The sequence below is a fragment of the Mus musculus genome, chromosome 5 (assembly GCF_000001635.26).
Source record: "Mus musculus strain C57BL/6J chromosome 5, GRCm38.p6 C57BL/6J".
Classification (NCBI taxonomy): domain Eukaryota; kingdom Metazoa; phylum Chordata; class Mammalia; order Rodentia; family Muridae; genus Mus; species Mus musculus.
In genome coordinates, this window is record NC_000071.6 from 92,257,654 (window position 1) to 92,281,158 (window position 23,505).

Sequence of the window (23,505 nt, forward strand, 5' to 3'; positions counted from 1 at the left end):
CTTACTCGTTGTAACAACAGGCTTTTAATGGCACACACACACACACACACACACACAAACAACAAAAGAGCACTCAAGCCAGCATGCTGGGGTCGAAACTCATGCACTGCGCAGGGGGCAGGGGAGTTCGACCCCGGCCCAAACTTCTTACAGGCTTATAAAGGCAAAAACCACAAACCAAAAAGGGAGGGAGCCGAAGGAATTTGCGAGGTTACACATGATTGGCTTATTTAAATGTCGGCGAGGTGATTACAAATTAACAGGGCAGTACATGCTAGTTAAGGTGTAGGGGGGCACAAAGGCTTGGACTTCTCGAGGTCAGCAGGACACCTGGTCAGTATATGATTTATGGTGGGCTATAGGGAGGTGCCACCCGGGAGGCGCCATCCTGCCAGATGGCCATTTGGTCCTGATAGCCCTGGCTAGTTCCTGCACTTTCTTTTTTATCTTTTATGGCCGGACATTCTTAGCTACAGGGTGGATCTGGCTGTGCCTGGATCCGCCTGGGTCTATTCTTCAGCCCTGAATTTCTTGAGCTTAGATACCACAATGCTATAAGACCCAAAATTATAAGTTTTCTCTTCACAGCTAGCATTTTTTTTTTTGACATTTTATTAACAAACGATGACAGGATATTATTTGGTGTCATATATTTTTCAAAAGTAGTAAGAAAGTAGTTTTATTTTTAATAAGGCTTACATTTAAAAAAATACATTAGAAGTTTACAAAAAATGAGTTTCTACTAAATGGAAACACAAAATCAAAAGTCAGAGTTCATAGCTTTAAGAAAATTTTACTCAAATTAGAGGTCTCTGCTCTTCAGAGAAAACTCTCATTTGTCTATCTATCTTTCTATCTATTATCTATCTATCTATCTATCTATCTATCTATCTATCTATCTATCTATCATCTATCTATCTATCGGTGCAAACCCTGCCACTAAGCCTCACCCAGCCTTAGGAGAAACCTGGGTTTGTCCACATGACAGCCATCTTGTCCTGTCCCTTCTTCAGTGGACAAGCAGGAGTGTGAACACAGAATCACAGGACACTTGTGACTGGTTGGGTGCAGCCTGACCTCTGAGACCAGTTATATGAGTTGTTCAAGCCAAGGTGGGCTGTTAGTGAAGCTCAAGGGGACCAGGAAGTCAGGAGGACCAAGACAGCAGGCTGCGCTCCTCTTCCTCCACAGGCAGAAACGCTCTGTGGGGAGGGAGCCTGCGTTGCTCAGGAAACGGGACAGTCCTTCCAGTCTTAGACTTCTAAATGCAGCTTTTTGACAATACATCACCTGGTAGGGAAGTAAAAGCACACACGCTTCAATTCAAACAGTAATGGCTTTTACATCCCCATGATAAAAGATTGGCCTAACCATCAGGCCAGGCTTAACAATTCAGACACCTGAGCAGAAGAGCCCTGACAATTGTGCTGTCCAGAGGTGGCGTTCAGGGACACAGGAAGGAGGCTGCTGTCTCCTCAGTCTTTCCCTATCCCCGTGGGCTCCCTGGTGCCTTCAGGTAAATTCTGTAGGGGTCCTTTGCCTTCAGGATCTGCCTTCTGATGCTCGAAGACACTGGGCCTCACAGTTGCTCTGGAGACACAACAGTCTTCCTAAATACTTGCCCCTCCCTCCGTACGTGAGCAGGCGATAGCTAGCCTTGAGAGCAGGGTTTGTTAAGGGGCGCTGGGCAGAGATGCTGAGAGTTCAGTGTCATATAAACTCTTTAAAATATAATACCTACTGATTGGGCATCATATGCTAAATGCTTGTCAGAATACATAATGTACTTTTAAGCCTTAAGGAGGTCACCACTGTCTGTGAGAAGCACTCACCACCCCACCCAAGCAGTGACAAACTGTCAAATTCTTCACAGCACGGGCACACTCATTCACTTGCTTACCTTCAGCTCGGGTTTCTGATCATGGTCAGGTACTTGTCGGGCTCGGCAGCGCTCATCACTGTAGTATAAATTGTGTAGCTGAAATAACAAGACAAATTCTTATATATGAGTCACATTTCCTAATATGATGCTCTCCCGAATCTCCTGGGATGCAGGACAAGGTTACAGGATAAGGATGCAGGGTAAGAATGCAAAGAGGCAGAATGTTTAAAACGTAAACCAAGAGGTCTAACTGGCTTGTCTTCCTATTTTGAAACACCATTGAAAGCCAAATCAGACTTCTAAATTCTGATTCCTCAAAGTTCACGCTATGGTAGTAAGTGGCAGTCAGCCTATTTGTGGAACTGCCCCTAGCAGGACCGATGCCTGTTCTTTGCTTGATAGGGGTCCCTCTCAACTTCTTGCACAGCCGCCCTTCAAAGCAAACCAAGCTTCCCGTGGCCTTCCCCTTAGAAGAGTATGTGAGTAAAATCTCCAGGCCAGAGAAGCCCTAGCTCACACACTGCCACAGTCAAGACCACAGACTAAAAGAGGGAGGAATAATAATTACTAATATCAACAATAATATAAAAACAATATTTCTAAAAACCTTTATTATTGTTTTGTTTTTGAGACAGGGTTTCTCTGTGTAGCCCTGGCTGTCCTGGAGCTCACTCTGTAGACAAGGCTGGCCTCGAACTCACAGAGATCCACCTGCTTGTGCCTCCCAAGATGTGGGCTACCACCACCTGACTAACAATATTTCTAAAAACCAAAAGAATAGATACATAAAACAATAGATACATAGATACATATGGCAGGGAGCTGTCAGCAGGAGGGGAGGAGAGAGGAGGAGGAAGAGGAGGAAGAGGAGGAAGAGAAGGAGGAAAAAGAGGAGGAGGAGGAGGAGGAAGAGGAGGAGGAGGAGGAGGAGGAGGAGGAGGAGGAGGAGGAGGAGGAGGGGAGGGGCGTGAGCGTAGGGAGCAGAAACTAAGGTGACAAACACTTAGTCCTAACAGGGACTCATGAAGACAGTCCCTGTGCAGACTGAGGGGCAAACATGCCACTGCCCACCTCCCTCCACTATCCAGGTCACCCCATCCTCTTGGCTTTGGTTGGTTTTCTTGAATTCCTCGCCTGATTGTGATAGGCTTACCTGCCCCTCCCCCTCCTCAAACTAGAACATCTGTCCCCTTTGCTTTGCTTACTATTGGCCCCCTCCAGGATATCTCTCTGGGCCCCTACCCCTATCCCCACCACCACTTCCCCATAACCACCCCCTCCCCCAAGCCAGGAGGTTGTGTGTGAGGTTGTAACAAGGTAACTGAAAAGTAGTCTAAAGCCTGGCTTTAGATTTTGGACCACTGCTCTCTACTGCTCCCCTCTGCACACAGGCACGTTCATCTGTCAGGGAGCACCCATCTAGAAACTGGTGCTTACCTAAGCTATCAACAGCTTCAAGGCTTAACCCTGCAGAACCAGAATGGGGACAGTGAGCAGCCAGACCGTGCCCTCACCAGGAGGAGCTCCTCTGGATATCGGACTCCATTCTTCCTCTATTTAAATCTGCAGCCTGCAGTCCCTGGAGGAGCAGCTCTGCCTCACAGCACCCTTCACTGTCGCCCTTCCCAGCGTGCTGACTGAACCTCCTCTCTCTGCTTTCCCCAGGACATCCATGTCTCTTTAACTGGTGTGTAGGACAGGTGGCTGGGCTAGCTTTTGGAGGCTGATATTGCCAGGGCCTTTGGTCTGAACCTCGGGCTTCCTGGCCACAGTAACATTTTTCCTGGTGAAAGGTGAGGCTGACCGTGTAACTTACTTGTTATAAACAGGAAACAGGGATAAAACCTGCATAGGAAGAAATCAGAGTATGAAAATATTAAAAGATAGAAGAGACACACACAGAGGAGGTCTAAGAATATAACCAGTGGCACTGGGAGATGCTCAGCGGGTAAAGGAGCTTGTTCCCAAAACTGCCAGGCCTGAGGATCGGAGTTCAACCCCTGGAACCCACATGATAGGAAGAGAAAACCAACTCCCACAAATTGTTCTTTGACCTCTTTGTGTATGGTGTGACATGAACACATGCACACACACACACACCCACATACATACACACACACAAACACACACACACACACACACACGCACATCATGTATACCACACACACACATACCACACACACACCACACACACACACATGCACACCACACATACAACATGCACCACACATACACACACTACATATACGCCACACACACCACATACATAACACACACACACACCATGTACACCACACACACATACCACACACACACCACACATATGCACATCACACATACAACACGCACCACACATACACATACACATACCACATATATGCCACACACACACATACCCCCTACATACACACAAACCATGCACACCACACACACATACCATACACACCACACATACACACACCACACACATGCACACCACACATACACATACACACACCACATATATGCCACACACACACATACCCCCTACATACACACAAACCATGCACACCACATACACATACCATACACACCACACACACATACACACACCACACACATACACACACCAGACACACACCACACGTGCATACACAGACACACACCACACGCACTCGCTCGCGCGCACACACACACACACTTTTTATATACAAAAAAGAAAATAACCACTTAACACTTGAGTGTGTCTCAGGATAATTCAGCCCTTGTCCTTTCTTTTTAAAACAATGAACATATTAAAGCTGTGCTTATTTCTCTCAATATGAAGACAAACAGGTGAAGGCAGATACCCTAATGTACATAGAGCCAAATTCAGAAAACATCACGTGGCTTTTTACAATGTTTTCAGCAGCATAGAACTTTTGCTGCAATGTTTTCCCTAATTTCAGAGGAAGTTTCCACCTAGGTAAGGTAAGCATTGGAAGAGCTACCTACCTGGAAGAGGGTCTCCAGATTGAGGTGAGCTTGCCCTGTAGCATTTAGGGCTTTGATGGCTGGTGTTCTACAAAAACAATGGGCAACGGTCATCAGGTGCTTCTGGAAACCCAGAGTCTCATCAGAGGTCATTTTGAGAGGCACAGCACGAGGCCCAGATTCTCCTAAGCTTCCTCCCTGTGTCTGCCGGGTCCCACTGTAGCGGGGTCCGTTCCATTGGGCGCCTTCAACCCGACACACAAGATAGTTGGGGCAGCTGCTGCAGAAATCAACTATTGCCAAACGTGTGGGGAGGCAGAGATTAGTGAGGTAGACTTACTTTCTGTAACCTGATGACTCATAGGTTTCTACATTAGAAAGGGTGATGCAAGCCCTTGTATTCGCAGGCTAGTTGACTAATTGGTTTATGGAAAATGACTTCCTTCCAAATAAAGCCTTACAACAGTAACCCACTAGGTAGCCCCTCCATTGCACTTACAGGTAGCTGAGCAAAGGTCCCAGTGGCCCCACAGAGTCATTGGTGGAGCCCATGATAGGATCCAGTGCTCCTTGACCCTGGAGCCAGGGCTAACCTCATCCCTCCAGCCAATACCAACTACTAAGAGATCCTCCCCACTGCTCCTCCACACTCCGTCCAGGCCCTGGGGAGACGGCACCTGGAGTTCTCTTCTTTCTCTGCTCTAGGAAGGGGACAGTCTCCTGACCATGAGAAACATTGGAAGTCTATGTGTAGGGCTTGCTATCATGCCTCTGATCCTTGGAGGCATGCTCTGATCCAGGCAGGCTGAGGCAAGAGGATTACTCCGAATTTGAGGCTAGCCTAGGCTTTAAAGTGGGTTCCACACTAGCAGAGTAAGGACCTGTCTCAATGAAACAGAACAAAAATTCAAAAAGAATCTACCTTCGGTCATCCACCTTGGGTGCAGGCTTCCAATGGTCATAATTTGTCTCAACTCGGAACCACCTGCCGAAGAGGACATGAACTTGTCTTACCCAGCGACATTTAGGAGAATTACTCACTATAAACATAACTCCTACTTCAGCCAATACAGATTAGATAAAGAGACTGTCATTCTACTCACTCTCCATTCAGAGGGTCAAGAGGCCAAATGTCTGCCGGGCCACCTCGGTCCCTGGTGATGACTACTCCCTCCTTGGGCGATGTACCCCCAACAATGTAATAAACGTCAGCAATGAGGGGAGTCTTGGCCAGCGTGTAGACAGCTGCTTCGAAGCTTTCTGACTCACTCAGGGTCTAAACAAAAGAAGACAAACCAGTATTGACAACCTCATCCCATATTGCTGGACACACACATTCCAAAGCAAAGCCTCCTTATGCTAAGCCATGGCTGTAACTTGCAACTCCTCTGGCTTTATCCTGTTGTCATGGGAACTTCCAAGGGGAGAACAAAACAACAGTGACAAACTCCTCAGCCTTGGCTGAGGAATTTCCAACAGCAGCAGGGATTTCTCCAGGACAGCTTATCAGCCAGTCCTCCCCTGGGCTCACCTAGCCTTGGCATTAGACAGACCACACCTCCCAGTCATTGGTTCTCCCCATAGCCACTGTTTGAAACACTGCTCTGTTCTAGGCGATGTGCTGGAGGGGAGCCAGGATCTCATTCTTGCTCTCAAGAAACTTTCCAATAACACAAAGATGTCACCAGGCAACCATTGGCACGGTGAAGTAATGAAGAAAGCCACAGCAGGGAACCCATCTGGAGCGCAAGAGCTCAAGGACCAAGAGAACAGCAGTCGCACTGTGAGAGCAGCTGCAGGCTGTGGAGTGGTTGTGGGACTGAGTGCCAGGCCAATGGCTTGGAACTGTGGCACTGTGACCCTGGAATGAGGAGACAGACTAAGTCTGTGAAGCCATGCGAGCAGCGAAGGGGTCACTTTACAACTCCCCACTTCCATTTGGGCGCCTTCACTAAACTGAACTGCCAAGAACACCCTGTGGCATGACCCTCCCACCCCCTCTACCTTCTCGACCACTCCTGGTCACTTTCTGAGAGAATGACATTTTATAGTCACCATCCTATTAAGATACAGGGATAAGAAAGGGACCAGATGACAGGCCAATTCAGAAGCCAGGGTCTCCAAAGGCCCTCTCATATGGTACGGAAGCCACAAGACCCTGACAAGGCCTTGCGAGTTCCCCAGCCTGGTAACTATTGCTGGAGGGATGAGATATTTTTATTATTCTATTTACATTTATTTCGTGTGTCTTCTCTCTGTCTCCATTCACGCCCTTCCTTATCCCCTTACTCTTCCTTTAAAGAAGCAAGGTGCCTCTGTACAGGCCAGAGCTGAGCTGTGTACAAATCACACTGGATTCTTGTCTCTATCGCAATAGTACAGAGCTGGTGAAAACCTGCCTGCCCTTGTTACTGCTAAGCAGTATCCAGCTTTATCACTGATGTTCACTAGGGAAACACAGATGCATCTGAAAACACTACAATGCTTCTTCTTAGGGGACAGGGATCATGTGAAGGAGGTGAAGCCTCTCGGTGTGGTCACTCCGTTTAGACGAGTTTGGGTCCGGGTGGAGACTGCACTATAAGCTACTCACTTTGCGGATAAGCCAGCTGATGGGGGAGTGTCCCAGAGAAAGCGCCGCGATCATATTCTCCCACCACCAGCCTTTATCTGCGTGCATAAAGAAGCATCAGTCAGCCCGTGGTCCAAATTAAAAATAATCTTAATTAATAAAGTTTGTTATGACATTTATTTACATACTTATTTCTACTGTGTATTTAGGGGTGGGTGCACACTTGCCACCGCGTGTATGTGGGTGTCAAAGTCAATTTTCTTCTACTATGTGGGTCCCAGGAATCAAATTCAGATCCTCAGACTTGGCTGCACCTGCCTTTACCTGCTGAGTCAGCTAGCTGGCCCCATTCACAAAATTTGTTTTCTTTCCAATATTATAAGCTAACGTGAAAGAAATTTTGGCTAATGAAGAGTGATTTTACGAATATCCAGCTTTCAAAAGCCTGAAGTTCTTTAATAAAATTTACATATTTACTTGGGGGTGGCACAGGGAGAGGTGTTATGCGCATGTGCCCATGCCCCACAATCTGTGTGGAGGTAAAAGGACAACTTGAGGAAGGTTGTTCTCTCTCCTTCTGTCTGGGTCCCAAGGACTCAGATCATTAGGCCCGACAAGAAGTGCCTTTGCTGGCTGAACCCTCTAAGTGGCCTAAAGTCTGAGGGTGAATCAATCATAAAAACATCATAGACACAGTGAAAGTCTATATTCACAGAATGACTATAGCTATATCTTCTAATAAACAAAAACGAGCAGGTACTCACTGATTTTTCTTTTTCCTCTTTCCTTTCTATGTAGCCCAAGGCAGATTTCTAATGGGATACTCTTCTGCCTCAGTCTCCAGGTACTGGCACAGATGTGTGCCACCATGCTCAGCTTCCCTCGGGTTTTGAAAACAGAATCTTTTATGCCCGATACAATAGTAATTGTGCTGGATAAAGTCACTCTAATAATAATTATCTCAGGCAAGATTAAATTTTATTCCTTTCAAAGGAAGCTGCCCAACAGAGATTAGGAAGAATGTATTGAACTTGTCCTTCTGGACAGTTTATAGTTTTGGTTGTGAGCCTCGCCTTTAACAGTTGCGTCATCTCTCCAGCCCTTTCTGACGTATCTTTAGCAAGTTTAAATATGGTGGCTTTTCATCAAATTGGTATGTTACAGACTAACCCAGTTACTTTAAATTGTTCCAATAGTCACTTTAATAAACATCTCTTAACTCACAAGATGATGAAATCAAAGCCTATCATTTAAATAAATATATACATTTATAGACATCACACTTCACACACACACACACACAAACAAACACCTCCTAGCCTTGTCATGCTGTAGTCTGGATATGCTAGCTGAGACTTGCAGAGACTGGTTGAAACTCAGATTCATTCATGACTGATGTTTGAAAAAAATGTTGAATGAATACACAGAGATAAAAAACTGAATACTATGGATGAGAAGGGGGTGGGGTATGGGGAGAGGGAGGGGGAGAGGGAGGAGGAGGAGAAGGAGGAGGAGAAAGAGGAGGAAGAGGAGAGGAAGGAGGAGAAGGAGAAGGAGGAGAAGAAAAAGAGGAGGAAGAGGAGGAGGAAGAAGAAGAAGGAAGAGGAGGAGGAGGATAAACCTATCCAAACGAGTCAGTAACAACACGATGCTCGTCAGGGGTCATCAGATGAGGAATGTCATGTGAATGTTCTTTGTTCTCCTTAGCACCCTAGGGACAACAGTTGCAAGAGGTCGCCTCTCTCTGGGCTTTCCACATTTTATGGAACTGAAAAATGTTGCCTTGAGGTTTGGGCAATGACATGGAGTTGTTAGCAAACAGAACAACTCTACTAACTGGCTCAGGACCCAGGAGATCAGCCCGAGAAACGCCTCCTCCACCCATGAGCTACCACTTCATTTTGTAGCCTCAGTTTCCAGCCCTGTGTCCTGCATGGCCTCTAGGATCAGCTTGCCTGCTTCAGTGAGAAAATGTTTGAGCATCCGCATGTTAAATTCAAAAGGCTCACAAATGTTGCTTGTGGAGAAGAAAACGGATCTCTGGATGAATTCGATAGCTCTCCTGTGTTCTTCTGACTCTATCTTAACCCAACCTAGTCCAGTCTCTACCGAGAAGCCAAAATAAGGGTCAAAACATAAACCAAGCCTAGGCATGGTGGTGTGTCTGCAATCCAGCATTCAGGAGGCTGATATAGGGATCCTAGTGTGTGTGTGTGTGTGTGTGTGTGTGTGTGAGAGAGAGAGAGAGAGAGAGAGAGAGAGAGAGAGAGACAGAGAGACAGAGAGAGAGAGAGAGAAAGAGAGAGAGACAGAGACAGAGAGAGACAGAGAAAGAGAGAGAGAGAAAGGAAGGAGAAGATGGAAGGGAAAAACACACAAAGACACACAAAGGGAGGAGGGGAAGGGAAAGACACACACAGACCACACGGGGAGGGGGGACAGAAAGAGAGAGAGAGAGAGAGAGAGAGAGAGAGAGAGAGAGAGAGAGAGAGAGCACTGTTCTCTCTTCAGCCTAAAACTCTCCTATGGCTTCTGTTCTGCCTAAAATCCCAAATGCTCATTAGGTTCTGTCTCTTCTATATCTCTAATGTCCTCCCTGTCATAACACAGACTGTCCCATTTCTGCAATGTACCAACAGTGACACCTGCGGTCTTTGTGGTGGCTTTCAGACCACCTAGAGATGATCTCTTCTCGCTTCTGCAGACCCAGACTGGGATCACAAGGGTCAGGGAAGGCCCATCCCCACCCCACCCCCCCCATGCCTCCGTGCCATCAGCTCTTCCTTCACCCCTGTGGTTCTAACCAGCACCCGAGATCACCTTCAGCACTCACAGGCTACTTCCTGTCTCTCCTCAGAGAGTGGAAGTCCCTGGTGCTGGAAGGTTCCTTCCGCAGATTCTGTTGGCTTTGCCAGGGAAGGAATCACCAGAAAACCTCAACAGGGATTCCATTTAAAATGTTCAAGAGTTTGTTTTAATTACCTCGTTCATCACCAGAAATTGTAAACTTGTGTGGACTTTGGCCTGTCCACAGTCCTACATAGCCAACAAAAGTGGTCCCAGTGAATGCAATCTGGAATTGGGAAAAAAAAAAAAAAGCATTACTTTACCATCCAACAAAATATATGCTGAAATCACTTAATTTCCCTACACTCTCCTGCAGTTTTTGTTAGTTAGTGAATGAGTGAGTTAGTTAGTTGTTAGTTGTTGAGACAGAGTTTTACTATGTAGGCTGGGTGGCCTGGAACTTGCTATGTAGGCAAAGCTGGCCTCGAACTCACAGAGATCTGCTTACCTCTGCCTCTTCTGAGTGCTGGGATTAAACTGTATGCCACCATACCTAGCCTCCTGGATTTTTTTTAAAGAAGTTTGAACATAATAGAATGAAACTCTATAACAAAATTCTAGAACAAAAGTTCTGAGCCAACTTGGGGGAAGTGTACTTGAGGGAACTTGGGGGAAACAGACAGAATTCAGCAAATAAAATAGATGGGTATCTATCTATGTATCTATCTATATATGTGTCTGTCTGTCTGTCAGCCTGTCTATCCCTTTATCTAGGTTTTTTTTTTTTTTGAGACAGAGTTTTCCTGTGTAACTCTGGCTGTCCTGGAACTCATTCTGTAGACCAGGCTGGCCTCAAACTCAGAGATGGACCTGCCTATGCCTCCCAAGTGCTAAAATTAAAGTTGTGCACCCCCAAATCTGGCTTTCCAAACTGCTTTTTAGTAAATGTGCTTGGCAAAACAAGAAGTAACCTTCGTGCCTGTGACTTTATCAGAGGACCTTGCTGGTCCTTGCACACCAGCGATGGCGGATGCAGACAGATGACTATGATAGTCTCTACACAGGAGTCATGGTAGTTACCAGACTCGCTGCTCAATCAGACTACTAAAAATTTTAAGATAACTGATTGTTTCTAACCCTTTGCGTTCTGTGTGTCTGTGAAACGTTTTTCACCCAAAAGATTTCCATACTGAAAGTAGCAAATGGGGTCTGACTGGAAACTTGCTTTGAGTTCATGACAAGAGACAAATACTCTACATGTGAGCTCTGTGGGGGAACAAGTGGACCGGCTCACCAATAACAGCCACTTTATAGTATAAATGCTTTAAAAGCCATCCTATGGGCTGGAGAGATGGCTCAGCGGTTAAGAGCACTGACTGCTCTTCCAGAGGTTCTGAGTTCAATTCCTAGCAACCACATGGTGGCTCACAACCATCTGTAATGGGATCTGATGCCCTCTTCTGGTGTGTCTGAAGATGGCTACAATAGACTCATATACATAAAATCAACAAATTAATTTATTAATTAATCACGTAAATTTTTTTAAAGCTGTAAACCAAGTCACAAGCCAAAGTGGCTGAAAGATAACTCCTGCAACAATCTTCAAAACCAGGCTTTGTTTATTCAAGGAAGAATTTAGAAGGCTGCACAGTTTGTATTGTTTATAAAAGCTAAGTAATATTTCTTGTTTGTTTGTTTTCAAGACAGGGTTTCTCTGTGTAGCAGCCCTGGCTGGAACTCACTCAGTACACCATGCTGGCCTCAAACTCACAGAGATCCATCTGCCTCTGCCTCCCAAGTGCTGGAATTAAGACATACACCACCACTGCCCAGCTTGGCTAATTAACATTTTTACATTCTGAGAAATTAAATAAACCTAGACTAATGTTATTTTTATTCTTAAAACAGTATTAAAGTTAGATGTGGTGATGTATGCCTCTAATCCCAACACCCCACACCTAGGAGGCAGAGGAAGGCAGATCTCTGTGAGTTTGAGGCCAATCTTGTCTACATAGTGAGTTTCAGGACAGCCAGGGCTACACAAAGAAACCCTGTGTTTTCTCACTAACAAAACAAAACCAAAGTTTTGTATGTGTGTGTGTGTGTTTGTGGTTTGTCTTTCTTTTTTATTATTATTATTATTTATTATTATAATCTACGTACACTGTAGCTGTCTTCAGATGCACCAGAAGAGGGCGTCAGATCTCATTACGGATGGTTGTGAGCCACCATGTGGTTGCTGGGATTTGAACTCAGGACCTTCGGAAGAGCAGTCAGTGCTCTTAACCACTGAGCTATCTCTCCAGCCCAAAACCAAACTTAATATTAAACTAACAACCTTGCTTGCAGGGTTATTCAGAGTCACTCTACTTGGCTATGAAATAACTTAGGGTGATAGAGCTGTGTGGAAGAAGGCGTTGGTTTTCTAAATGACCTTTCCCCTAGAGTGCTTCCTTGAAGGCCCCCATCTCCATTCCCAGGGGTGCAATGGGAGCGCATTGACCCTGCGATTGAAACAGGAGAGATGGTTCTGTGCTTAAAAGCATATACTGGTCTTGCAAAGGACCAGAGTTCAGGTCCCACAAAAATTCTACAATAGAGTTACAAAGAAACAACTTAAAAACAACAACAACAAAAACCATCACCACCACCACTACCCAAAACCGCACAAAGCTCTTTTAGGGGCTGGAGATGGAGAGATGACTCAGTGGTTAAGAGCATTTGCTGCTCTTCCAGAGGTCCTGAGTTCAGTTCCATCCTCACGTGGTGGCTCATGGTTGCTTTCAACTTCCCTTTTCCGGCCCCCCGAGGGGGTCATTCACATGATACGTCCTCAGTCCTGAGGGGACACACCCTCACTCCCAAGGAGGCAGGAACAAGGTTAGGAAACCAAACCACATTTTGCTTGCAATCCTTGTTCAGAGAAGCTGTAAGGTGTCTTTCTGTGCAGTTCTGCATTTTATTTCTACATAAATGTACTTCCCAAACAGCAATTCGAAGGCGGTTAACATAAGTAAATCCCATGATGCTTATAATCCAACTATGACTGAACAATGGCCCCTGGGAAAACCCTATCAGGGTGCTGACGGCTGAGGTCTGGTCCACCTTACATAGCTCCACTCCTATGGGGTTTAGGGCACATGAGTCTGGTAGGCCTGGAGTGTTCTTGCTACGCCATCTCTCCAGCCCTGTACAATCTGCTCTGAATTTAGCAAAAACATTTTCTTACTTAAGAGTCCTCTGGACAAAAACAACAGCCAGGTGTAAGCTGCATGGATTTGGGAACAGTCGCCTAAGCACCATAAGCAATGCCACTACCCAGACTATTCCCGTGGACTCTCCAGCATAAGCAGGAACTGATGAAGCAACAACCATCAAATGAATACTTCAGGGTGACTACATTTAGTTCTTGGACTCTAAGATGATTTCCTCATTATAGAGCACACAAAAGCACAAAGTAGGAAACTAACATAATCACTCCATCCTTTTGTAATGATATTTTAGCAGATTTTCTCTAAGAATTGATTAGGTAGTCTGCAGAGAGGACAGCAGGTCCTGGGTTTGGTTTTCAGAACCTACTTAAGTCAGCTCACAACCACTGTAACCCCAGTTCCAGGGGACCCCCTTCTGGCTTCTCCAGACTCTTGTATGCACATGGTCTCACACATTTACACATTAAAATAAAAAATAAATAAACAAATAAGTATTTTTTAAGAGAACTGATTTATGGATTTTCCATAAATCCAACCACCACTGTTGCCGCTTACAACTGTTCTTTTGAAGTGAACAAAAAAAATTGTCGATAATGTCAAAGTAAGTGAACAGGATTGAGTAATTCTCAATGGAAATGGCAGAACTGGGCAAACCCAGGACTACCCCACCTTAAAGCTGGGTGTCCCTCGCCACCGTGAACCCCTCCCTGTTCCAGAAGCCGCCTGAACAATGAGGGCAGAGGAAGGCGCAGATTGCAGATTACACGCAACCTTTGCAAGACTGATCATGCTCCCCAAATAATATGCCTAAAGGAAACTGGCTTCTTTAAGCCCACGCCCCTCAAGGCAACGACTGACTGATCCTTCTTCCTATGGCCATAGTTGACATACACCTCTCCCGGTTTTTTCCCCCCCACAGGAAGTTGATGATTTGAGGATTATTTTTAATCGAGGGAAGGAGGGCTTGAATGTGCCGCCTTGCATGTATGGACGTCAGAGGGCAATTTCAGTGTCAAGTTTCGCACCTTGCCGTCCATGTTCCTTAAGGTAGGATCTCTTATTCACCACTGTCTATGCCAGGCTAGCTGGCCTCTCTCGGAAAAGTCCAGCTTTGCATGGTTTTGAGGATCCAAACTCGGGTCCTCACACATGCACAGCAAATATCCACTGAGCTCTTTCTGGCAGAAGCACCTAAGTTAGCAGGCCTCGCAAAGGGCTCCTATTCCAAATGAGACGCCCTGCCGATTTCTGCATCTCGTTCACATGGCTGTTCCTGCCCCTGATCTCTGCATGTTGTATGCATGGCTGTTCCTACTCCTGATCTCTGCATGTGCACATAGCTGTTCCTGCCCCCTGATCTCTGTATCTCGCTCGCATGGTTGTACCTGCCCATTCTTTATAAACTGCACGTTCGCTGTCAGCTTTCGTAAGATTTTTCCAAAAGGATAGTCCAGGTTCCGGCCGTGGTAAATATGGCCTTGGGAGTCTTGGGCCACAATACTGGTGCAGAATCTGAGAAAAGGAAAAGACCAACATGGGTGAAGGCAACAAAAACAAAGACAGCGAGGTTTCTGTCTTTAAAACAAACCCTCAAAGCATCAGATTCTCTTGCTTATCGCTGGCATAAATGTTATAATGTTCTCTTGTACAAGAATATGAAATTACAGTTGGACTCAACACATCTAGACCCTGTCATTGACCCACAGGATGCTGACATAGATATATCAAATGAGAGTTTCATCTTCCCCCCTGTCCCCTGTGCATTCAGGGCACAGCTAGACCTCTGAATTCTGTTCTTTCCTCGGCTTGCTGGTATTTTACCTATTAACATGTTATTATATAACCCAATTCGCTAGCCCAAGCTAACCCGTCCCCACTATGCATTGCTAAAGCAAACACACACACACACACACACACACACACACACACACTCACACACACGTAAAAATACTAATTAAAATAATTAAAAGAAACTCCGGGCTGGGCATAGGAACAGAAATCTTTAAACCCAGAACTTGGGAAGCAGAGACAGGTAGATTTCTGTGAATTTGGGGCTAGTCTGGTCTATATAGATAGTTTACAGGCCAGACAGGGCTATCCTGTCACAAAATCAATCAATCAATCAATCAATCAAATTTATTTAATTAATGCATATTTATTTAATGTATATGAGCACACTGTAGCTGTACAGATGGTTGTGGGTCTTCATGTAGTAGTTGGGAATTGAATTTTAGGACTTCTGCTCACACCGGTCAGCCCCATTTCGGCCCGAAGATTTTTTCATTATTATACATAAGTACACTGTAGGTGTCTTCAGATGTGCCAGAAGAGGACATCAAATTTCATTATGGGTGGTTGTGAGCCACTGGTTGTGGTTGCTGGGATTTGAACTCAGGACCTTCAGAAGAGCAATCAGTGCTCTTACCCACTGAGCCATCTCGCCAGCCCCATCAATCAATCTTTTAAACCAACTTTTCTGTATTACTGATTTTCTGTAATGATTCAAGATTACTTTTAAAAAATTATTTTTTAAAAATTTAATTTAATTTTTAAATTAATTTTACTTTTATAATTAGGAAAACCCAACTATTACCTCACTGGTTTGTCTAAAGAAGAAAGCTTGGTGAGGTTCAGCTCTTAAGGCTTCTCATCTTGACCGGAAGACTCGCATAAGGTTGGGGACCCAGGTGAACTGGTGAAGGGTTAACGTTAGAAGAGGTGTTCTCCAAGTTGATTATTTTCTAAATGGTGGCAAGGTGACCACCATTGCCACATCATTTTGGGGCATGCCCTGGGATTCACCATCCAGACTAGACTTGCCTCAGACTTTTCCTGCATCTGACTCCCAAGTGCCAGGATCATGCACCACCATTCCTGGCGTGCAAATCACTCAATGTGACCTCTCCTGCAGGAGCGCAAGGGACACGGGCATGCATGCCTCCGCTATGGGAGAGGTTCGCTGGGCATGGGGAGAGTTGGGGTGAGCAGCCTTGGAACTCACCAGCTATGGGACAGCCAGCAAGATCCCCTCAGAGGCTTGGTTTCCACAGCACAGCACAGCACAGCACAGCACATCCCACCTTCCCCACAGGGCTGTGCTCCTAGGCAGCCTGCCACCAGGAAGACTCAGTAGTGCACAGTTAGCACTCACACACACCCAGCCTTCAGGAGTGAGAACAGAGCATTTCCTACCTGAACCTGAGGATGCTTTAAAAAGAAAATTAGGCAATTTAGGAAACACCGTAATCCGGGACAAGACATTAGAATAATTTTACTGAAATATCTGCTTTAATCTGCTTGCCTTATGGACTCAATGAGAGATGCTCCCTGATTTTTTTCATTGAGTAAGCCATAAAAGAGGACACAGTTGGAGGTGGTGGGGGACAGGGTGGTAAGGTTAACTGAGTCCCATTTGAGCACCTGAGTTTAGCAGAGGCTCCTTCCCCAGGGAAAGGCAATTAAAATGCTTCTTAGGAACTGTGTTCCTCTGGTGCTGGGAAGTTGCCATAGAAACTGTTATCCCAAAGACATCCCCTCCTTCATCTTTAAAAAAAAAAGTCTTTAAAATTAATTAGTTCATTAATTTTCAAGAGAGACAGAGATAGAGAAACAGGGGTTCTCTGTGTAACAACCTTGCCTGTCCTGGAACTTGCTTTGTAAACCAGACTGGCCTCGAACTCATAGAGTTCTAGTGCCTGCATCTGCCTCCAGAATGCTGGAATAGAGGTGTATGCCGCGCACACACCTCCACATTGCTCCTCCTTGTCCTTAAGGTAGCCAGAAGCTACAAGCACCTACTGGATGTCCATGCAGGGTGTAGCACTTCATAGTCTAAGTACTGTAGAGGTTGAGGCAGCAGGACCAACAGTAGGAGGCCAGTCTCAGTCACACAGGGCGACCCTGACTCAGAAAACCAACAAACAAAGCAATCAACCATCTGAAAGGCAGAAACCTAGGTGGTCCTCTCCCCATCACAGGACCTGTTGCAGAATCCACAAACATTTACAGACCCTCCAGCACTCTGCCTAGGATGTGGGCGTAGGATGCGCAGAGTCCTCTGTGACCTTGGCCCTGGCAAAAGCAGACTCTTAAAGAGCAGTGTGAATCAGCACTGAGAGGTCGCAGTGAGGATCATACCAAGGGCCAAGGAGAGCCTCGTAGAAGAGAAAGGTGAGCCAAATCAAGGTCATAGCAGGAGGGTGTGTGCGAAGAATATAGTTCCCCAAACTTCTTGGGCAGTGCATTTTGAGCATGGTTTTTAGGGGAGTGGGTGGGTAGATTCTCACCTTTTTGTAACGTGGATGGATGCCGGAGGACAATGGGATCTTCCTCAACTGATTTTCTATCTTATTTATATTTGTGTGGGAGAGGGGAGTGTGCATGTGTCACAGTGTGCTTTTGGAGGTCAGAGGACAAGCAGCAGGGATCAATTCTCTCCTTCCATGACGACATGTCTCAGAGATTGAACTCAGGAGCTCACACTGAATACGCCCTCTTAACTCAAGCTCTCTCTGCAGTCCTCCACTTTACTTTTTGCAGAGGTTCTCCTATTGAACTTGAAGCAGCAAGTTCCCACAATCCTCCTCTCTTCTCCCACCCCAGCGATTGGGTTACAGGCACATGCGGCATACCCAGCCAGGGTTCTGAATTCAGGTCCACTCTGGCCACAGCAGGCACTCTGATTATCTACATAGCCTTCTCCCCAGCTCTTGAGTAGCTTTTTCGAGGTCGTCTCACAAACCACTTAGACACCATTCTCAGTCAAACAGGGCTTGTTTATTGAGCACACACCCCAAGACTGATCTATCAGGGATGTGGTCTTAACTCAGGAGGAACTGAACTGCAACCACCAGCCAGAATCCTATATAGCTTTTAAGCCTGAAATCTACAAACATCTGTGTTAAGTTATTCCACCAATCAGGATTTAGGTGGGGAATTCCCATAGGAACACATCCTACATTTTATATCCAGTTCTCACTGGTTGGGGTGTTCAACAGTGGTGGAGGACTTGCCTTGCCTAACATGCATGTCTTAACCTATCTACCAGGATGTACACATCTCTTTCTGTCCAATAGAATGTCAATTATATTTTAAAAATCGTAGCATTTTCTACATCCAGCCAATTGGGGTGAATGATAGTAACTCTAGGAATCAACCAACCACATCTAGCCTTCCTACATATCCCTACATATTCCTTAGGAACTTAAGCTTTATTCTACCCCTACTCAAAATGCAAGTCTTATTCTAAATAGCATCTTATATTGGTGCAAGCATCTCTTTTATGTAGGGGTCCATCTCAGGAGCAGTTTATAAGGCAAGAAACCGTACATTTAAAAAAAGCTCATACACGGGTGGAGGAAGTGCTGCTGGGTGGTTGGTTCGGGTCCAAGCTTACGTCGGCTAACTATACAAAGCAGTTCTTTCTAATTGCCTTCTATTGTGATTGGTTTCCAAGAACACCAAGGCACAGAACATAACAGAATAAGCAACAAGCTCAGGCCTCGTTTCCTAATAACAAGCACTTGAGAAAGTTTCTTTATATCATTAGTAACAGTGCAAACTGGCTGGCCAGACCTTCGACAGTTCCTAGGCCTTAACAGTTTGGAAAGTAGGATGCCATCTAGATCCCTGACAAGATAAAAGTAAGCTTTGGGTAGAGCGGCTGCTTCCCTCTGGAAGTCCACCAGACACATGCTGCTCTGATTTCCCTGGGGAGTCAGAAACCTAAGGTGACATGTAAACTTCAGTCATTATCTCATCTTCACCAAGCGAACATATCTCCTCCATTCATTATGGGTGACAGGAGTCCCCAGTAGGTGGCAATTAGTTGACTTTAATCCACCTAGCACGGGGCACTTACGCGGAAGCCTCGTAGGCCAGGTTGACCAAGATACCGTCAGCCAGGCTGAGGTTGAGCGAGTCACAGATGCTGCGGATCTCGTCGGTGAAGGGCTGAGGCAGGAAGCTCTCCACCTTCGACACAATTTCTCCGACCATCCCGAGTACCCACTGGGGAACCCTGTCGCTAGAAATGAAAAAGTACGAAGTTTGTTTCTCGTCTCAGAGCATGGACAGTGCACGTATGCGTGGACGAGGCGGGAGGAATGTTGGGAATCTAGATTACTTTCAGAGCTGCTCCATTCCCAGCGTTCAAACCAGCGGGAATAAAGTGGGCATGATAGTGCAGGGCTGTAATCCCAGCTACTCAGGAGGCTGAGGCAGGAGGATTGTAAGGGCAGTTTATGTTTCACAGCGAGAATCTCTTTCTTTTTTTCTCACATCATAACATTTATATTCATTATTTGGGAATTTCATACAATGCAACCCGATCACACGTTCCTCTCGAGTCCACCCTCCCACCTTTGCCTTACCCCTCAAACAAACAAACAAACAAAACAACAACAAAAACAAACCACCAAATCCAATTTATGTTGTCCATATACTCATATATGTATAGTCAAACTCCCAGCGAGACTTTCGAAATGAAAAGTATAAGGGCTGAGATACACCCAATGGTAGTGCAATCACCACTACCTCCAGTGCCAACCTCCATGTAAGGCCAGCCAGGCTGGTCCACGATGCGGAGTTTCCTGGGCTGCATGCCCTACGCTGCAGCTTAGCATACTGGGTGACACCTTGCGCGTTACCCTGACCCGGAAAATGTGTGGTAAACGCGCGCGCCGCAGGAGGCTCCGAATTTGAGAGCCGAACTGGCCTTGCTGGGTCAGCCACCCGCTGGGCGCTGCGCAGAGCAGTGGGGAGGGCAGCGGTGCAGCGGTGAGAGGGTAGAGGTGCAGCAACGAGGGAAGAGCAGAGCCTGACTACAAGTTCACCAGACCAGTCCCGCGCTCACCCAATGACCTGCGCCACCGCGGTGCGCAAGAAGTCTGGGTCGTAGTGCCGCAGCATCGGCAGCCAGCGCTGCTCCGGGGCCGCGTCCAGACTGACGTTGAAGAGAGGCGGAGTCCCGGGGACGACAGCCGACAGCCAGGGACCGGACAGCGACAGTAGCAGCAACAGAGCCAGGGCCAGGTGTGCCCCATGGCACGCGGCCCTGGTGGCTAGGGTCCCCATAGCTCCGGCTTCTGAGGCCACCACCGGACCAATGAATCTTTGCTGTCCTGGGGAGGCGGAGTGGGAGGCCTGGGGCGGTGCTGGCACTGAAGGCGGGGCCTGCGCTCCACCCGGTCAGGAACCCAAGCACTGACACCGCCTCCTGCCCCAGCGGGATTAAGCCTGCTTCTCACTCACAGCTAGAGGCAGTATCACATCTCTGTGTAAAAGGCCGGGAGTGGTTGTACTTAATAACCTGGTGATTTGTGCTATACGTAGGGCCAGACCTCACCCGAACCCCCTAGACTATACTTCTATCCTAGACTTCCCAGACTCGTAAGCATTGTTTCTCAGTCAATAGAACCTATCCTTACGGAAGATGTCACATGCACTTTGTAGTTTGATGACTCTATGAAATATGTATGCCCAAGACCACACCCGATCCTGCCCAAGGTCCTTAAGATGCCGTAAGCTTTACTGTGCACATGAGATTGAGATAATTGTTACCAGGAAACGTCTTTTCCCTAAAATTGCGCTGTACTTAAACACCTAAAGTTCAGACTCTGTTTCAACCAGCGCCGGTGTACTGGATGGTTCTGTGTCAACACAAGCTAGAGCCGTCAGAGAGGCGCCTCGGTTGAGGACAATGCTTCCATGAGATCCAGCTGTAAGACATTTTCTCAATAAGCGATCGATGGGAGTGGGCCCATCCCTTTGTGGGTGGCGCCATCCCTGGCCTGATGATCCTGGGTTCTATAAGAAAGCAAGCCGAACAAGCCATGAGGATGGAGCTAGTGAGCAGGCCGAAGGACCCCAGGGCTAGTCCACCCCAGTGGCCTCTTGCTGGGATGGAGCTAAACTGCACATTCAGCTCACCCAAGTCAAGTGAGCAGCATGTTCAGTGAGAGAGCAACGCTGCCTCAGGAAAAAATCCCTGCCTGCAGTGGAAAGTAACAAAGACCCCCATGTCAGCCTCTAGCCTCCATGTGCACACACACACACGTGCACCGCCACACAACACACACACAAACATGCTAATGCTGAGTTACAGTCAGCAAAAGCACAAACTGATACTCTATGCCAAATTTTAAGATACTAAATAATACTGTGCTGAAGACACACACAGGAGCGTGCGCGCGCGCACACACACACACACACACACACACACACACACACACACACACATCTGAGATTAGCAGCACTTGAGGGAGGGGTCATGGTGAGTGCTTCAGTTCCACTTTTTGGTTCTCTTCTTATACTGAACTTCCTCTCTGTAGGCAGAACATAGCCCAGACTGACCCCACCCTCCTGCTCCTCCCGCTTGAGCCCTGGGTACTGGGATTACAGGCGTGAGCCAGAAAGCCAGCCTCTCATGCTTTCACTTATAAAACAAAAGCAACAAAAAAGCCAGGATATTAACATTGGATTGGTAAATGTTTCCTTGTGCTCTATATATTTGTATGTTAAAAAGTCGTGATTATAAAGTGTTTTTATTGGGCTGGAGAGATGGCTCAGTGGCTAAGAGCACTGACTGCTCTTCCAGAGGTCCTGAGTTCAAATCCCAGCAATCACATGGTGGCTCACAAACATCTGTAATGGAATCCAATGCCCTCTTCTGGAGTGTCTGCTACAGGGTACTCATATACATTAAATAAATAAATCTTTCAAATGTTTTTACCTTAAAAAAAAAAAAGGTGCAGTACCCCTGAAACAGGAAGCTGTATTTTTACTCCGAATTTCCTTCCCTAGTGATTCCTTTAAACTTCCACTCTTGCAGCCCTTCCTGGAATGGCAGTTCCCATTTTGCCTTTCTGTTTTACAACTTGGCCCAATTTCCTTTTAAGGCCCCTTTGATGCTGATTTAGGATTAGCAGGCCTGTTCCAACTGCCTCTGGCTGATGCGGAACTAGAGCTGTTCCTGATTCTGCAAAGGATGCTTTATATAAATGTATATAAATGCTTAACATACGAGTTACCAAAGTGTCCAAAGCAGGCAAAAAGAAGTCACTCAGATATATCCTTTCCACTCACATCCAGCAACCATTTCCACATGGCCGTTTTATTTATAGAAGAAACACCAAGACTGTATGTGCCTCAAGGGAAAACCACCGTTACTTAAAGATTGGCTTGTTTTCTTAACAGTACTCTGTTTGCATTCAAAGAACAATCTTTTTTTTTTTAAAGATTTATTTATTTATTATATGTAAGTACATTGTAGCTGTCTTCAGACAATCCAGAAGAGGGAGTCAGATCTCGTTACGGATGGTTGTGAGCCACCATGTGGTTGCTGGGATTTGAACTCTGGACCTTCGGAAGAGCAGTCGGGTGCTCTTACCCACTGAGCCATCTCACCAGCCCCTCAAAGAACAATCTTAAGACTTTATAGAAATAACATATGTAGAAGAGTACACACACACACACACACATATACTCTTGTACATTAAAAAATTAAAATTGAGATATAGCTTAAGCTTCTTTTCATTCTGGGATAATTTCCCCAAATTGTTGGCATATGAGTTGATGAAGACACCAATGTGTTCCCCTCCACACTACCCTCTGTGCCACTAAGAGCTTTGGGGGATGGGCTGGGGAGGGAGGATAGCTCAGTGGGTAAAGCACTTGATGTTTAAGCATGAGAACCTGAGTTTCAATCTCTAGCCATTCCTCCTGCCCTACACATGTTCATGTCTATTCCCAGAGCTGGGGTGGCAGGTGAGGGAGAGACAGGTGGATTTCAGGGACCATTAGCAGGCTGGCCTAGCCAATCAGTGAGCTTCAGTTTCAGTGAAAGACTTTCTCAGAGATTCCATGTGTGCATTGGTGGACACATATACTGCACCTTGGAATTCTGCTTTCGAGACAGAGCCATACTACCTGGAACTTGCTTCATAGACGGAGCAGGCTATGAATTTACAGTCTATACTCCGGAGCTTCTGCCTTCCATCACCAGGGTAGCAAGTTGCCAAATGCATACCACTGACTGTCCAGCACCCAACAGCATCTAGGAGTTCACTACTTGTGGCTCCACACTGCATGCTCCCTGCTTA

At 46.2% G+C, this 23,505-nt stretch overlaps 1 protein-coding gene across 2 annotated transcripts; it reads right to left on the minus strand.

Moving 5' to 3' along the window:
• Positions 1 to 6: 6 nt before the first annotated feature.
• Naaa (N-acylethanolamine acid amidase) lies at positions 7 to 20,528 on the minus strand. 2 transcript variants are annotated; one of them, NM_001163687.1, is made up of 11 exons: positions 20,259 to 20,528; positions 19,266 to 19,424; positions 14,791 to 14,917; positions 10,389 to 10,479; positions 7,428 to 7,504; positions 5,938 to 6,110; positions 5,757 to 5,819; positions 4,856 to 4,922; positions 3,699 to 3,727; positions 1,901 to 1,978; positions 7 to 1,290 (listed from the first exon to the last, which is right to left on the minus strand). In NM_001163687.1, exons 1-10 carry the CDS (start codon positions 20,477 to 20,479, stop codon positions 1,903 to 1,905), a joined length of 1,083 nt encoding a protein of 360 aa, NP_001157159.1. In that variant the 5' UTR covers positions 20,480 to 20,528; the 3' UTR covers positions 7 to 1,290; positions 1,901 to 1,902. The 2 variants fall into 2 exon arrangements, with proteins under 2 accessions (NP_001157159.1, NP_080248.2); NM_025972.4 differs by having other exon boundaries at positions 19,266 to 19,430.
• Between the last annotated feature and the right edge of the window lie 2,977 nt (positions 20,529 to 23,505).